Source organism: Apis cerana, linkage group LG5 (genome assembly GCF_029169275.1).
Source record: "Apis cerana isolate GH-2021 linkage group LG5, AcerK_1.0, whole genome shotgun sequence".
NCBI lineage: Eukaryota > Metazoa > Arthropoda > Insecta > Hymenoptera > Apidae > Apis > Apis cerana.
In genome coordinates, this window is record NC_083856.1 from 12,501,921 (window position 1) to 12,518,837 (window position 16,917).

General features: G+C 22.9%; 1 protein-coding gene across 8 annotated transcripts; it reads right to left on the reverse strand.

Annotated features, from left to right (window-relative positions):
* Positions 1-26: 26 nt before the first annotated feature.
* LOC108003334 (protein ECT2) lies at positions 27-16,625 on the reverse strand. Of its 8 annotated transcripts, XM_028669480.2 has the most exons (18): positions 16,264-16,625; positions 15,642-15,776; positions 13,654-13,864; positions 13,426-13,561; positions 13,127-13,336; positions 12,790-12,936; positions 11,773-12,651; positions 11,225-11,359; positions 10,722-10,971; positions 10,212-10,339; positions 9,717-10,113; positions 9,180-9,620; positions 8,653-8,807; positions 8,471-8,556; positions 7,570-7,662; positions 6,184-6,358; positions 4,723-4,841; positions 27-3,710 (listed from the first exon to the last, which is right to left on the reverse strand). In XM_028669480.2, the coding sequence occupies exons 2-18, from the start codon at positions 15,706-15,708 to the stop codon at positions 3,668-3,670; spliced, it is 3,672 nt and encodes a 1,223-aa protein (XP_028525281.1). In that variant the 5' UTR covers positions 15,709-15,776; positions 16,264-16,625; the 3' UTR covers positions 27-3,667. The 8 variants fall into 8 exon arrangements, with proteins under 8 accessions (XP_028525281.1, XP_061931382.1, XP_028525282.1 ...); XM_062075398.1 differs by having other exon boundaries at positions 7,624-7,662; positions 10,212-10,330; positions 15,642-16,625; XM_028669481.2 differs by having other exon boundaries at positions 10,212-10,330; positions 15,642-16,625.
* Positions 16,626-16,917: the final 292 nt, after the last annotated feature.

The following is a 16,917-nucleotide window of genomic DNA, read 5'->3' on the forward strand; positions in this document are numbered from 1 at the left end:
AAGAGAAAGAAAGAAAAACGTGTTAATTTTCGGTTTACATAATAAAGAGTAAATTTATACAATCAATTACATTGTAATATAAATAGTAACGACTATACGCAACATTACAAGTTAATTAGAATATTCTTACACGTATAGTAAAAAAACTCTGCGCTATACTACATCTTAAATGTTACATACTTATCGATAATATTTACAATATTAATATCCCGCTCCTCGAGATGAAATGGAAATTTTCTTTTCCATTTTTATCATCGAAAAAAACATTCGCAACGCTCAATCGATCCACATTGATCCGTGGAACCGTCACGTTTACAACCATAAAATACCATATGACATTTAAAATATCGAAACGTATTTTATCAAATATTTATGACAATTTATAAAAAAAAAAAAAGTACAGAATGTTTAACGCTTCATGGATATTTTTATCTCGAAATTTGAAATATAGTCATAGTCATCGTACGTTATAATTATTTTCAAATAATTTATCTAATTTTGCTTTCTCCATGATTATTTTTAAATAATTTATATCATTTTCGTTACATTTTATTATATATATATATATATGTTTTTTTTTATTATTTATCGATATATACTACGCTAGGAAGGATGATATATCGAAATTCTAAAAATCTATTATAAATTAAGAGTCGAAAGTACGAAGGGCTACCAGAGCCCTTCATAAATCTCGCGTACAAGCACTTCGAGTGCGAAACAATTAAAAAAATATCGTCGTCGTGAACATTTTTTTTTTTTTTTTTTAATTTGACACGAAGAAATCGAAATGTTGGTACTTTATGGTCCTTATTACCTAAAGGCACGTTACTCGCGAATAAATGTGCGCAAGAGTTAACAAGGCAAGAACATCGTTAAACGAGTCTTTCCAATGAATTGACAAACTTTTTATTTTACTTCTCTTGCAATTTTTCATTTGTTCGATTGAAAGATTATTCATTTATTTTCCTTTTTTAATCCATTCATTTTATTTTATCCATTAATCATTTGTCGAGAAATTTACTTGTTGTCGAAAATAATAATAATAGAAAAATAATGTCGATCGTGAGAGAAAAATTGCAGAGAGTACAGTAATTCGTTTATATATACATCATAGCAAAGACATTGAATATAATTGACATTTCACTTAAATGATTTTTCTTATCGAATACACTTACTTTTTCGTAATTATTATCATATTTATGTCTATTTATTGGCAATAATTTTTGTGCAAAAATAGTTTCGTATGTGGTTTCAACACATTTAAAAAATTTTTAATAATTCGATATTTATCCGATACGTGTAACGTATCAAAAAATATATCATTTATCACTTTCGTAAGCGAATTTGATAAAGCGAATTTTCAATTCATATCTTATTATTTTATACGAGTATGAGGAAATAATAAGAAGCGATATATGAATCATTTTATCACGTATCTCGTTTAGTCGAGAGAGAGAGAGAGAGAGAGAGAGAGAGAGAGAGAGAGAGAGAAAAAAACGATTTTTAAAATACGTACGAACAAAATTATGTTATTTTTTTATCATTTTTAACATAATTATCGTTCAAATTCTATGAATATATTCGTTATTTATTTAAACTATGCACAGAGTTGGAATATTTATAAATATTTTTTGTACGATATGAATAGACCATAATGCTATAATAATTATAATAATAATAATAATAATAATAATAATAATAATAGTAATAATAGTAATAGTAATATATAAATAATAGTAATAATAGTAGTAGTAGTAGTAGTAGTAATAATAATAATAATAATAATAATAATAATAACAATAATAATAATAACAATAATAATAATAATATCATAAGATGCATTTTAAAACGATCACTGTATTTACATTTAAGAGATTGTAAAATCTTAATTTCCATTTGAGTTATTCCATATTATATAATATTCCATTTTTTTATATGATTTATAATGAATTGTAAAAAAAAAATATTTGGGATATTTGAAAATTCAGTTCTTTTTGTCGATTTTACTGATACAAATCATTATAAGAATTATTACTTAAAATATATATATATATATATATATATATAATTAATTGTAAGAATATTTCATATTTGCAATTACTTCATATGTGATAAGAGAATATAAATATATATATATATATATATTTATATAGTTTAAACAATATAATATTTTTGCATTTTTGCATATTTTTGCATCTAAATAATGAATTTTAGTCGACCGAGCAAAAGTGAAGATTTTAGATGAAGGAAAAAAAAAATTTTTTTAAGATATTTTCAATCATTAGATCGATTTAACGATAAGATTCAATTATTTAATTCAACGAACGAAGAATAATAAAAAAAATTTGTTGCTTCGTTTAGTTATTAAAACTCTCTTCACTTTTGCTCAATTAATATACATCGTAATATAAATTTTATATATCAGCAATTGTAATAAGCGTATAATTGAAAACATAAAAAAAAAAAATAGTAATAATAATAATAATAGCAATGTAATCCTGTCCACGATTCAATATGTATATACCGAAAAAATTTTTTTTATCGTTCAACGTCTTGCTGGTGGACAGGTTTGCAATAATAAAGTGCTAATATACTACTATGCTTTTTACAAATATGTATATACATATATATATATGTATATATATATATATATAATAATCTGGTCTATTGTTTATCAAAAAAATGTTTACCTTTTCTTTTACTACATTTCTATCTTTTTTCAAGTTTTATCTAAATATAATTGTTAAAAATAAAAATAAATGTAAATATATTTATTTTTAAAGTTTCAGTTTCCAATGATATAACGTATCATTCATAGATCTATGCAATTTCGACGTATCAGGAATTATTTTGAAAAAAATTTTATTATAAGGAAAATAAAAACCGGAAGAATTTTTGAATTAAATAAGAAAAGATATAATGAACTGAAGGCAATCTAGTCATAGTTATTGCAATTCGTATTCATATAATAATTTTTTTAAAACTGCTATGATAAAAGACATGGCAGTTGAATTAAAGCTTGGAAAAAAAAAAAAAAAAAAAAAGTATAAATAATGTTTAATAAATTAATATTATGAACAACTACTTTTTTCAATTTCAAAAAGCACAAGTTATCTTTAAATTTATTGTAATAAGTGTTAAATATATTTTATAGAACAAGATTAAATGGCACAAAATTGATATTCGTATTTTCAATTTTTCTAAAATGTATATTATAAGCACAAAATATAATGCTTCTTTTCTTATTTTATACCAATTTCACTTGTCTCCCTGAGACAGGCATTTTAAGTGTGTAAACACGTAATACATAAAAATTAACGATTAACACGATATTAAATAAGATATATCGTTAATATATAAGTTGTAAAATTGCTTAAAGAATAATTGGCAATGTACATCTCTTCTATAAAATTCTATATCGTTCTTATATTGGCACATGACAGATTTTCTACTCATTTATTGAAGTTTATAAATTAACTTTTTTTTTTTTTGTATTTACGTTTCGTACAAATATTTTGCAATTAATTGAATTTTATAGATCGATATTTAAATTATATATCTCACAGATGTATCTTTTCGTCGATAATTATAAATTTTCTACTAAATCTTTTAGCCGATGTCAAAGAAAAAAATATGGTATAGCTGCAAATTATTCATTCTCTGCACTTCAAAGATCGGATTTGTCCTGCATGACTTCTTCTGAACAATTTCTAAAGGATAAATAAAATAATGTCAAAAAGACTATGAAAATTGAGTATGAAATTTAAATGACAACACCAACTTTTTACTCATAAATAAAAATCAAATATGCTTTTAATTTTACATCTCATATCGAATTTAGCAAATTTATTGAAATATCATTAAGTTGGTGAATAAATGTATAAAAAAAAATTATTAATAGCAATAATATATAAAATGTTTTACTATGTTAAATCAAAAAAAACGTAGTAAGCAAGATTTTATATGCAGCAAACCAACACCTAAGAATCTAATGTAATTAAATAAATATGTATTAGTTGAACTAAATATCAAGCTGTTGTATATGTTAATCTCTCAATTTTAATGCTGTAAACACTAAAAAAAATAGATACAATTATTAGTATTATTGTTTTGATAATATTTGAATATTTTATGAATGATCTTGCCTTTAAAGAACAAAATATTTGCAAATTTTTGATACAAAACATGGATTGTAAGAAATGATAGAAATGAATCCTTTTCACAAAAACATATATACATACAAACATTGATACCAACAAGACACATATTCATATAATCGAAATAATCACGAATACAGCACTGCTTTTGCAAAATATGCAAATTATGCAATATGTTGTGGTAAGCTCGCCTTAACCAAGTATGAGTATTTCATTTTGTTAAATAATGTACCTTTCTGAAACGACAGTTTCTGCAGCACATATTACATATACTCTATTTAATAATGATGAACTTTACATTGATCTAAACATACATACTAAAAAATTTGAATCCAGTCTTTATATTCATTAAAAAATGAAATTTCGCTTAAACACATATTAGTATGAATATGAATATACTAATATGTAAAATATTATTTATGAATCTTATATATATTTGTAAATATTTTTCAGCAGAATAAAGATAGAATAAAACAAGTCTAAGGCACATAAACAATTGACCAAACATGGTTATGCAATGATAGCAAAAAAGAAAATGCATCATTTTTGATATACTAATTACAACCTTCTCAATGAAGCCATACTGAGGGAACTGCATTTGGCCTTTCGTGTCGGTTGAACCGACATAGGTGCTACTAGAACATCATCTCTAGATGGCGAGCCTGAACCACCATTACCCAGCTCCTGGAAAGATACACGAATTTCCATTTATCCTATTCATATATACAATCGCAAAAAATAGTACCAGAACAATTATTACAACAATACTGGTTATATTAATGCTACATTAATTGAACAAAAAATTTAGACATTAAAACACTAATTTACATTAGAAGCATAATTAGAAATAAAGAATAAAAATAATAAATTCGTGTAAAAAGTAGCTAATAATACATCATGCAAGTTTATAGGTTGAAGAAAAAAATGCCTGATTTTTTTTCATTGCAAATAATATATTTTACAAAAAAAAAAAGAGAGAGAAAACAACAAAAGGGAATCCAGCCTTGTTGATCTATTTACTGTAATAACAAAAAAAAAAAAAAAAGAAAAGAAAAAAAAAGAAAAAATCTATCGATACAAAATGCCTCTATTAAGGCAAAGTTAATTTTAAAAGAATATAAATTTGTTCTGAGAAAATTGCCTTAATCATGAATAATATAAATTCAAGTTTTTCTATTTAATTTGTGTCGCGAAATATTTTAATCCAGTTGAAACATTGAGTGAAGTCACATTCCTAAAATGAATTTTGTCTGTTGAAAGTAGGATTCTACCAACCCTCCTCTCTACTCCCTTTCACGAGAGGAGACATTAAATTTCCTACATATTGTACTGCGAATATTAATAAATATTTGAATTATTCGGTAAAAATTCAATAAAATAAATACATTATAGTATACTTACGTGAGGGAGAATGAAAATTTATTCATTAGTATTCATTAGTAGATATATCAGATATATCAATATATAGATCAATATATAGAGTAGATAAATAATATCAAAACAAATAGCATAAATAATAGCAAGGATATAATTCACATACACTATGGATGAATCAATGTATCTTATAGAATAAAAAAGCAAATGATATAATATATCAAGATAAACATAAAAAAATAATATATTATAATATATGTACAATAAATTAATTTCCTGAAATATCTGTAAATATTTTAAAATAAACAAAACAAAAGGTAAAATAACTTTTTAATATTACAATATCATATAATTTTATCAAAATATGTACAAGAAGAAAATGTTGCAAACAGCAGAATGGATTTACAATCATGCATTCAAGCAAATCAATAGAAATAGGAATAAAATGGTAGAAATGAAAATGGCAATTTTAAATTTAACAAAAATTATAAAAAAAAAAACAATTTGTTTAGAAAATTAAACTTATTTTGATCAGTACAAAAGAGATAACAATCTCCTGTCGTGAAATGAAAGTAAGCAAGGAGAAATAAAAAAAGTAGTATAAGCAATAATAATAAAAAAAAATGCATGCGATAATAAATTGTCAACTAACGTTAATGTTGTTACAACTAGCGAGTCGCATCTGTGAAAGTTGTTGACTTGCCGGGGTAAGACTATTGGTTGATCCAAATGGTGACATCATTGTTGACATTGCTCTTTTTAATTTGCTTGGAGTTTTGTTAGAACTAAACGCTCTACCGACTTTCATCCTTGTACGAGATGCAAACCTGAAGAAAAATAGTAGTTACAAATTTATTTAAATTTAAGTATTTAGACAAAAGACAAAAGCAGCATTGAAATTTTATTTTCCTTTCGCATTTTGATATATTTAATCATAAAATTTTAGTAATTTTTCAAATAATATAGAGATTTTTAATAAAAATAAATAAAGAATAAAGGAAAATAAATTTTCAGGCAAACAAAGGAATTAGCAAACTTAAATAAAATCCCAAACCTTAATAAACCAGTTCAAGTAAATATTACACCATAATAATTTTTAATGTACATGCAAAATCTGAATTATAGTTCATCTTATATTCTTATATTTTTTACATGCTGAACTATACAAAAAAAAAAAAAAAAAAAAAATTATATCACAACTGCAAACATATATTAAAACATATATTAAAATAAAATATATAAGTAGGGCTTAATTGTAAGGTTACAGAGTTTCGTGAATTATTGAAATTTTTTTTATGATATATAAAATAAAACAAAAATAATCAAAGTGCATTAGTGTTGCATAATTGTAAGTAGTGCTAAATGTTTAATCCTTTAACAATGAAAAAAAAAAGAAAAGTTTATAAAAATAAAAATAGAGATAAATATAAAATATAATTTTTTATGATAATGATAGTTAATGCTGCTCAAATAAAAATTAAATTTAAATACTTTCTGATATATTTATATTTTAATTTATTTTTTTTTAATACCCAAGCGAGAATTAATAATAAAATAATGAACAATAATTTTTTATGTATAATTTTGTATAATAAAACGAAATTTAAGAAAATAAAAAATTGAAATTTCAAGTTAATAATAATCTATTTACAAATACTAATAAATGTTAAAAAAAAATTATACTGAAATAAATATTAACAATCATGTTCAAACAATCTAAAAATAAAATATTTTTTTACTAATCATTAATTATATTTTTGTAATATTGCCAACATATGAAAAATTTTAAATTCATATAAAATATAAAATCATCAAAGGATTAAACAGATACATATTAAATATTTTAATTACATAATATTAATCATTTTAAACAGGCTGATATTATAAATATTACGCTTGAACTGGTCAAATTTTTATAAAGCTATTGAATATTCTATATTTTTATATTAGAAAACGAGAGTGATCAATTTAAACAAGCGGAGATCAAAGGACCAAAGCAAGTAAAAAAAAAGATAATCAGCCTGGTGCGAAAACTGACGGTAGTGGGACATGTAACGTGGTTTCACACATGCTATTGAGTAGGAACACATACGGGTCCATATACTCCAGGTAAAAATTATGAAATAGGCTCCTGCAACCAAACGAGTCGTCGCCCCATTATTTTTTGTTAACATGCAATACAGGAGAAAAACAGTTTAGAACAGCTGATAATTCTTCCCTTCACAGGTATGCATATTTTTTTCTATAAAAATTTCTACTTTGTCCAGATAGATCCATATCAATTTTTGTGTAATATATAAAATAAATATAAAAAACGCAATAAGAACTCATTTTGAGTATATTCTAAATATAGATATATTAAAGAAACTGCTACAGTTCAGCAAAACTTAGTAGCAATGCAGAAAAGTATATCGTAAGCTAAGCTATTTTAAGAGCATAATACTAATATAATTTAATCTTATATATAATAATAAATTTTTATAATCCATCTGTCTTTAAAAAATGTTTCTGCACAAAACTGTAAGCATTAAATATTATATATATAAATAATATTATACTTATATAATAAAAGATGATTCTCTCATTAGTGAATTCAAAAAAAATATCTCCGCAACTTCGTTTCGATACATAATGATTTGTCGATTGAACGATGACAATGACTATAATATCGACAACTGACTCACAAATATCAAAAACCATATACATGGAATTATTGTCACAGTAATTAGAAAGTGTTTTTTTAAGTGTATTGATGAAAATCATCTTTTATATTATAAGTATTATTATTATATTATATTATTATAATTATCATTACTACACAATATTATTTCTATTATTGTATATTATATATATATATGATAAGAATAATAACTTACAGTTATGAGAGAAATAAAATTATTTGTGATTATCAAATATCAATTAAGTTTTTAATTACTTACTTAAATGCTTTACTTAATGTTCCTAATGCTACGTCACTTGTATCAATTTCAAGTTGATGCGAATCAAGACTTATCAGGAACGTATCCTACAAGAAATAAAAATTCTATTGTTAATAAATAAGTTGCAAACAATAATAATATAGAATAATTAACCGAAAATTAAAATTTTTTAAGAAGCTTACCGCATCAGCTTTACACACTGTATTAGCCATTTGTCTACATAAGGTTCGTAAATAATTCGTTTTATTTACATCCTCATCAGTAATTGTAAATGAAAATAATTTTTCCTTCAATTCTTGATTACTTCTTACCATTAAAGCAAATACTTTATGACATTCTATAAATATATAAAGTAAATATATTTTTCATATTGTTTAAATTTTAAATAATTTTAATATTATTTAAATTTATTCTTAGATTTTATATGTATTATATTTCATTTCATATATAAATACATATTTATACATTTTAAATTATTTGTTATAAATATTATAAATTTTTATACAATTATAATATTTATACAATATTTAACGATTTTATATATTTCATAATAATTCATATTCTCTTTATAAAATAAAGTTGATAATAAAAACAAAATTTTTATTTTTTAATTTTGATTAATATATTTTTAATAAATATTTATATATAATTTATTTAAATTTATTATAAAAATAAAATAAAATAAAAATATATAATGTTACTAACTTACCATCCGTTTCTCGTATATCTACAACTTTTTTTATCGTACTAAGTGATAACATTTTTATATGTTTATAAGGTTTTCCTTGACTCAATTTAGTTGTATGCAATCCATTTGCTGTATTAGGACTTTTTAATGAATTAAAAGCTTTTGATCTTTTTTTACATATTTCGAGTGTATCGGTAAACAAAAATAAAACTAAGTGGTCACCACGTCCACTTAAACCCTCGCTGAGTTCCATTACATCACATTTGCCAATAAATGATCGATGCGAAGAAACTAAATGCGGTGGACAATTGTCAATTTCATTGAAAATATCAAACATAACTAATTGACCTTCAGTTTTTCTTTTATCTTCATTTATGTAAGTCATGACTTCTTTAATACTGCTAATCGATAGTTCCAATGCGCTATGATCTGGATTATTTTTATTTGTATGTTTAAGGATATCTATAATATATTATGTGAATAATTATGAATTGATATAGTTTTCTATTACAATAATTAATAATTATAATAAATTATAATTATAATAACTATATTTACCGTTTAATAATAAACTAATACTGGGTAACCTTTGTACTGGTTTAATTAATAGTTCCTTCAAGCTTTGTCTGCCACATTCAGGTTTCGTCTGACAAACCTTTAGAAAAGCATGAAATCGTGGTTTGTTTTGATCACACTGATCGAGCATCTCCTTTGTATTTTCGAAGAAGTTGACATACGGTGGATACGCCTTGACTAGGTCAGGTGCGAACTTCAGAAATATATTACCTATACTAATGTCCTCCATCCAGTGAGTAGCACTATATCTCAATTCTTCCAACATTTTTTTATGAACTTCATAAATGGGCGGAAAATTACCAAATATAATTTTAGCTTCTGTACCATTTAATAATTCGCCAGTTGTATCTATGAGATCTTCTAATGGAAATTTAAACAACTGAAAAATTAACAATGTTATGTTATATAATATAAATATATAAATACATTAATTTATTATTTATTCTAGCAACTAATTTTAATTGGAATGAATCTTACCGTCATAATTGTACTGAGAATACCAACATAATTAGACTCTGTTTGCACTAATTCTAAGAAAACTTGATGACGTGGTGATAAATTTTTCCTAGAGCTATCCGTATTAACAGCTTCCACTTCTGGAATATCTGACAGTTATTAATAATTCAATTTTATATTATCTTCTCCTTCGCATGGTTCATGTTAAATATTATAAATAATTAACAGCATTAAATTAAAAAAATTTATTTGTTTGTATTGTTAGTATATAATCATGTTAAATAAAAAAAAGATAACTTATTTATAAATTTATTAATTTATAATTTAATAATTTATTTATTATTTATAAATTTATTAAACAAAATAAATGAACCACAAAAGAAGGGAAGATGTAGTAGGATTGTTAAGAAAATATTAAACAAAAACATTTTATGATTGACAATTAAATTATAATTAAAAAATATTTTCAAAGAATCTAATAAATAAATCAAACAAATTAATAAAAAATGATAATGTTTTTTTATAACTAACCATCAAGTAATGGTTTGTCTGGACTTGTTGTGCAATCAAGAAAACTTCCACTAACACTTAAATGTCCTGCATCACTGATGCTGGATCGTCTTTTATGCAATGCTGGAGAATCTGCACCATTTTGAACCAGACTAGATAAAGTCTCTGCTAAGCGTTTACGCTTTCGTCTTGTAGACGCTGTACTTGGAGTAGCAGCTTGTTGACTATCACGTCTAGCTGAGACAGTTGGTGACAAAACGGATTCTAGATACTAAATACAAAATAAATGATTAAAAATGGTTTAAAAAAAAAAACAACCTAAGTAAAAATCAAGTTAGCGATCAGTCAGTTTAAATAAGTTAGAATTCAATTCTTATCACTTTTTAATATTTCACTTTTCAATATTTGCTATTATTCTTTTTTAATATTTATGGAGATTTCTATTTTATATATATATATATATATATATATATATATATATATATATATATATATATATATATAAATCTTAATAATAAACTTACATCTTCAAATAAATATTCTTTTTCATCAGCTGCACCTTCATTTTGCACAGACGTCCAAAACCATTCAGCTTTTACAATATGTGCTCTCACAGAAGCTAAATCTGGCAATGCATTTACATTTGATTCATCCACAACCTAAAATAATACTTAATGTAATTTATATAATCATTTTTTATAATTAATATAGACAAATAAAATACAAATAATGAAACACACAAATTCTACTACTTATTTCTATGTTATAATAAAAATATATTCTACATATACTACATATTTATGAAAGATTAAATACTAATTATATTTGTTATTACTACAGACGGACAATTAAGATATCAACAAAAATAATAATTTTCTATATTTAAATTATTATTCTTTAGAATTATATGTAACAACATATTTATAATTTTTTTACATTTATAATTTGTCGTTAAAATATCTTATTCCCATCTCTAAACCATATCCTACTTGTTTATAACTTATCAATTAATAGGTTATTAATCTTAAATTCCACAATATAATATAATATCCCATGAAAAAAACAAAAGTACCAAAAATAATGGTTTGTCCTTCTGTTTGTCCAATTTCATATGATCACCTTTCAAAGTATAACTTTTAGAAGAAATATTTGAATAATTTTCATCAGATGTAAAAGTACTTCTTGAACCATATTCAGGATTTGATAATTTTGCTACCTTAGCAGGAATGGGAAGAGGACTAGGTAAAGGAGTATATTTTTGTTTTTGATGCATTTCCAGAATATGTTGGCATGGATTATTAAGAACATACTGTTTAAACATTGGAGAAAAATTTAAATGACTAAGCTTTGACAAAATAGAAGAGCTTAATTTACATGTATTTAAACAATTTTTGTTTTTTGTCATTGGTGTAGGTGAATCATACGAAAGAGACTCATTGAGTTCTAGTTCATATTGTTTTAATAAATTAGTAACAGGAAAATTGTTTTGTTGTAATGCATTTGTACTATTTACTTGTATTATGTTAGATATATTAACAGCAGAATCAGATCGTTCTATAGAAAATTCAGATACATTACAAGATTTATCTGATAAACTTGGATAATCATATAAATTATCATCCATACAAATTGCTGAATCTTGACTAATATCATTTAAAATATGTTTATTTTCTTTCTGTTCAAGATGTTGAGAAATATAAGAGCATAAACAATATGGACAATGATTGGTATTCATTCTTTTATCCAATTTTGTATTACTAACATGAGTAATATGCGAAGAATTTATCATTTTTATATTAGGAATTGTATTAGTATATGGATTGTAAAAAGTAAAGGAAAATGGTTTTGTTTTTACATAATAATGTGGAATATAATTTGGATTTTTAATATTAGGTAGCGTGTCAAAAGTATTATTTGATTTCTTGTATTGATGACTTCTTATATCTGTTACCTAAAGAATGTAGTATATGTTTATATTATACGTTGAATAATATCAATTAAACAATATTAAACGATATTTTAAATATTATATAATATCATATAAATATTGCTAAATATTATATAAAATATTGCTATTATATAAGCTTACCACATGTGTACAATTTGGATCATCAATTTCTGTAGATTCACCACCTTGTTGTTGCAAAACTTCGCACATGTGACGTTTTTCTTCTTCAGGGAAACCAAAGAAACATACTCTTGCACCAAAAAATGGTTTTAACTTATAAGTAGTAATCTATATTATAAAAAAAATATATTGCAATAAAATTAAAATTTAAAAATTCACTTTTTTTAATATTCAATATAGATTAAATGTTTAATTAAATATATAATATTAAATATGATTTAAATATTTAAATATTAATATTATAGCAAAAGTAAATAAATAATACAATATTATAAATAATTATTAACATAAATATTACCAATTCTTCATTATTTCCATAACTGGAAATATCGTCTTTGGCATTCCATAATGCTGCCACCCATTCCATTGACATAATAGGGACTCGAAATGTAACAGCATATCTGTATTTATCTCCACCGCAACAATTAGCAATGAGATGCGTCACTTTTGCACCCATTTCTTTTCTTATACTCCCACCCATATTATGAATCATATTGATTAACTTCGTCTAAAATAGTAAAAATCAAAATTAAAATTACTATGATTATAATATACAATAAATCAATAAATTACAATATAAAATAATTTAAAACTAACCAATTCATCTTTTTTTCTAAATCCAGTAAACACTACTACTGTGCCTACCATGGCTTGTGTATACATTGGTCTATTAATACTAGGTAATGAGTCCTTTTTTTCTGCCAACTGCAGCAGTGCTGTAGGTCCCAATATTCTAGAATATGTTAAATTAAATCAACCAAAAGTCAGATTCTTTTGATTACGTTTTAGTACATTAAAAAATACATGAAATTAAATGTGACGAACCTATGTGCACTTTTATGAAGAGCATCATACTCAGGTCCCTCAAATTCTTTCAATATAAAATAAGTACAATATGTTGTGTCTTCTATATGTTCTAAACCAGTTTCAGATTTAAGAACAGGTACACTAAACTGCTGAGCAGCAGCACCAAGTGCAGGATCATCCCCAGCTGCACCAACTAAACATATCCTTTTCTTACGTGGTATAATCATAACTGGAATTCAATCAAAAAATAAATAAATTTTTAATTATTATTAAAATAATTATATTATTATTAATAAAATTATTTATGAAAATTTAATTAAAATTTAATTTAAAAAATTAATTAATTTAACTTAAATATTAAATTATTTAAGTTTTCTTTATTATATATAATTATTTCTTAAGTTATTAATTATTATTATTAATTATTATTATTTTAATTTTAATTATAAATTACTATTAATTAAATATATTTATATAAACATAATATAAGTATAATAACATAAATATAAAATATAATAAAATTAATCATAAAATTTATGGTTACTTTTGTGAAATTTAAATTATCAAAATTATTATAATTTTGATAATATATTATATTATATATTAATATATATAAATATTATATTATTAAATATTTTTTCTTATTATAATAAATATATACAATAATTTTAATATTACAAATTTTTAAAATATATGAAATATATTCTAAAGTATGTTTATAGATAGAATATTGTGACTGATTCAACTATAATCAGGGTTAATAAATCATAAAGTCAATAAATACAAATTTGGTATAAGATACCAAGTATAATTCTTTTATGTCCATGGGTGCAATAAACATCTATTGTTCCATATCTAATCTTATTTCATATAATATAAATGCCAACCCTCTAATATTCTTTACTATTGTATTTACATATCTTCATAAATAGATACATATAAATATAAATAATGACTAATTCAAAATAAAGATTGCTTGTATAATTACAAATTTTTAATAAAAAGATAAATATTTGAAAAAAATAACTTGAAATGATTATAACAATAAAAACATTTTATAATTATTCATTAAACAATAAAACATAATTTATTTAATATTTAATAATAGAAAATATTTAAAAAATATTATAATTAGGATTTTAAAAAAATAGGAATTTAATAAATATAAATTTTAAAATAAAATTAAAAATTTTAACATAATTTAATTAAATAATAAAATTTTAAATTAAATAATAAAATTTTTCCAAATTTTAATTTTGTTTATAAAAACTGCTCAAATTAAAAAAGTATAAACTAGAAAATAATAAAAATATAAGATATAAAAAATAATATAAAATTTAAAATATATAATTCATAAAAAATGAAATTTTTCGGTTATTTTTTAATTATTTATTGATTAATAATATAAGTTTATGAAAATATTTCTAAATAATGTATTTTGAAATATAAGAATAATGTATTTTGAACAAATCTTGTTTAGCAAATATAATAAAAATATAGTATTTTACAAAATTGTATAATATTTCACAGAAATAACGTATAGTAAATAATATTGTCTTAAATGACAGCAGTTTATTCACATATGTAATTAACCTTAAAATGACACGAAGATAAATATTAAAGATAATGTAAATTCAAAACAAGTATATAACGAATTGTAGGAAAGATCATAAAGGAATTTCGATTTAACAAATTGTTCATTTCTGACGTAATTTTGGAGAATAAGTCAAGGCCAATTTTGTAAAAAACCGTTGACATTCCTCCCGCGTAAAATTTAAAATATAATATAAAAATAAATAACAGAAAAATAAATAATATGATATTTTGATTTATCTATGAATCAGAAAGAGTGACAGATATAAGACACAAGCATCTTCGCGTGAGTTTTGATAAAGAGTGAAGTAGGGTTAGTTCATAATAGAACCTCTGGTATACATATGAATTAATTACATAAATATATCAATTGTTAATTATAATGCTAAAAATTAAAATGTTAGTGAACTTACGTTCACTTCTAACTGCCTCTTCACTATTTATATCACTGATACTGCTGTGAACGCTTTGCTCTTCCATTTTGGCCGTTAGTTACAACATCGTTCTTCTCGTACGCTCTTCTTCGTACTGATCATTGAAAGCGCCTCCTATGGGCGAATTCAGCGAGAAGAAGGACCCAGAAAAATAAAAAACAGTAAAGCTTGATGGCGCAGCATAGAGCGCCCTTGAATTATATGGATAAAACTCAAGTTCAAATTCTAAACAGATTCCCTAGAAGTATTATTTTCATAAATTCTTCAGCATGAGATTTCTTCGATATATATATATATGTGTATATGTATATATATATCTAAATATATATACATGGATATTGGCACTAAACGATACTCTTTTTAACATTAGTATTTATTTAAAATCCATTATGAATATATTAGTTGTATAATCAACACTTCTACTAAATTTGACACAAATGCCATAAAGTCACACACATAAACGCAATTGCCAATAGTACCGTGAATTTGGTACTTATCTCTGTCTTTCTTTTAACATTCTTCTCCTCACGTTTATTACTCACTGCCAAAATTGTACTTCTCTTTTTTTTTCTATAATGTGATTACAATAAATTTCACTCACTTCAGATTACTATATAAAAATTCATATTATCGTTGACAAAGAGATTGATAAATTGAGATTGAAATAAAATTTAAATATAATATAAATTGATTTACATAAAATTAAAAAATATATATATAAAAGAGGAATTTATAATGAAAAACAGTGATATAAGAATATTTTACAAATTTAAATATTAAAAATTATTGTAAGTGATTACTAAGTACGCGTCGTTGAAACTAATATTGGCGTGAAGTTATCAACAATATATGTATACTATATGCTGTTATGCATGAACTTGGCTTTATATTAAATTATATTAAAAAATACGACCTATTTTAAACATAAGTTGTAATCTTGAGTTTCATTTTCTCGTTATAGTACATAGGAAAACAAAATATAATTAACGTTTTTTATAGAAAATTACATAAATATATATAATCTTTTTAATGATTATTTATAAATAATATATACTGTATAATATATAAATAATAAAAAAATTATAAACTTCTCCCAGATTTAAGATTATATATTATATTTAAAATATTTACATTAATTTAAATAAATACTAATCTAAAATAAATTTAATTTCTTAAACATAGCTTTTAAGATTAAATAATAAATATATATTATTAATGGAAAAAAAATAAGATTTAATTATTAATTTTAATAATA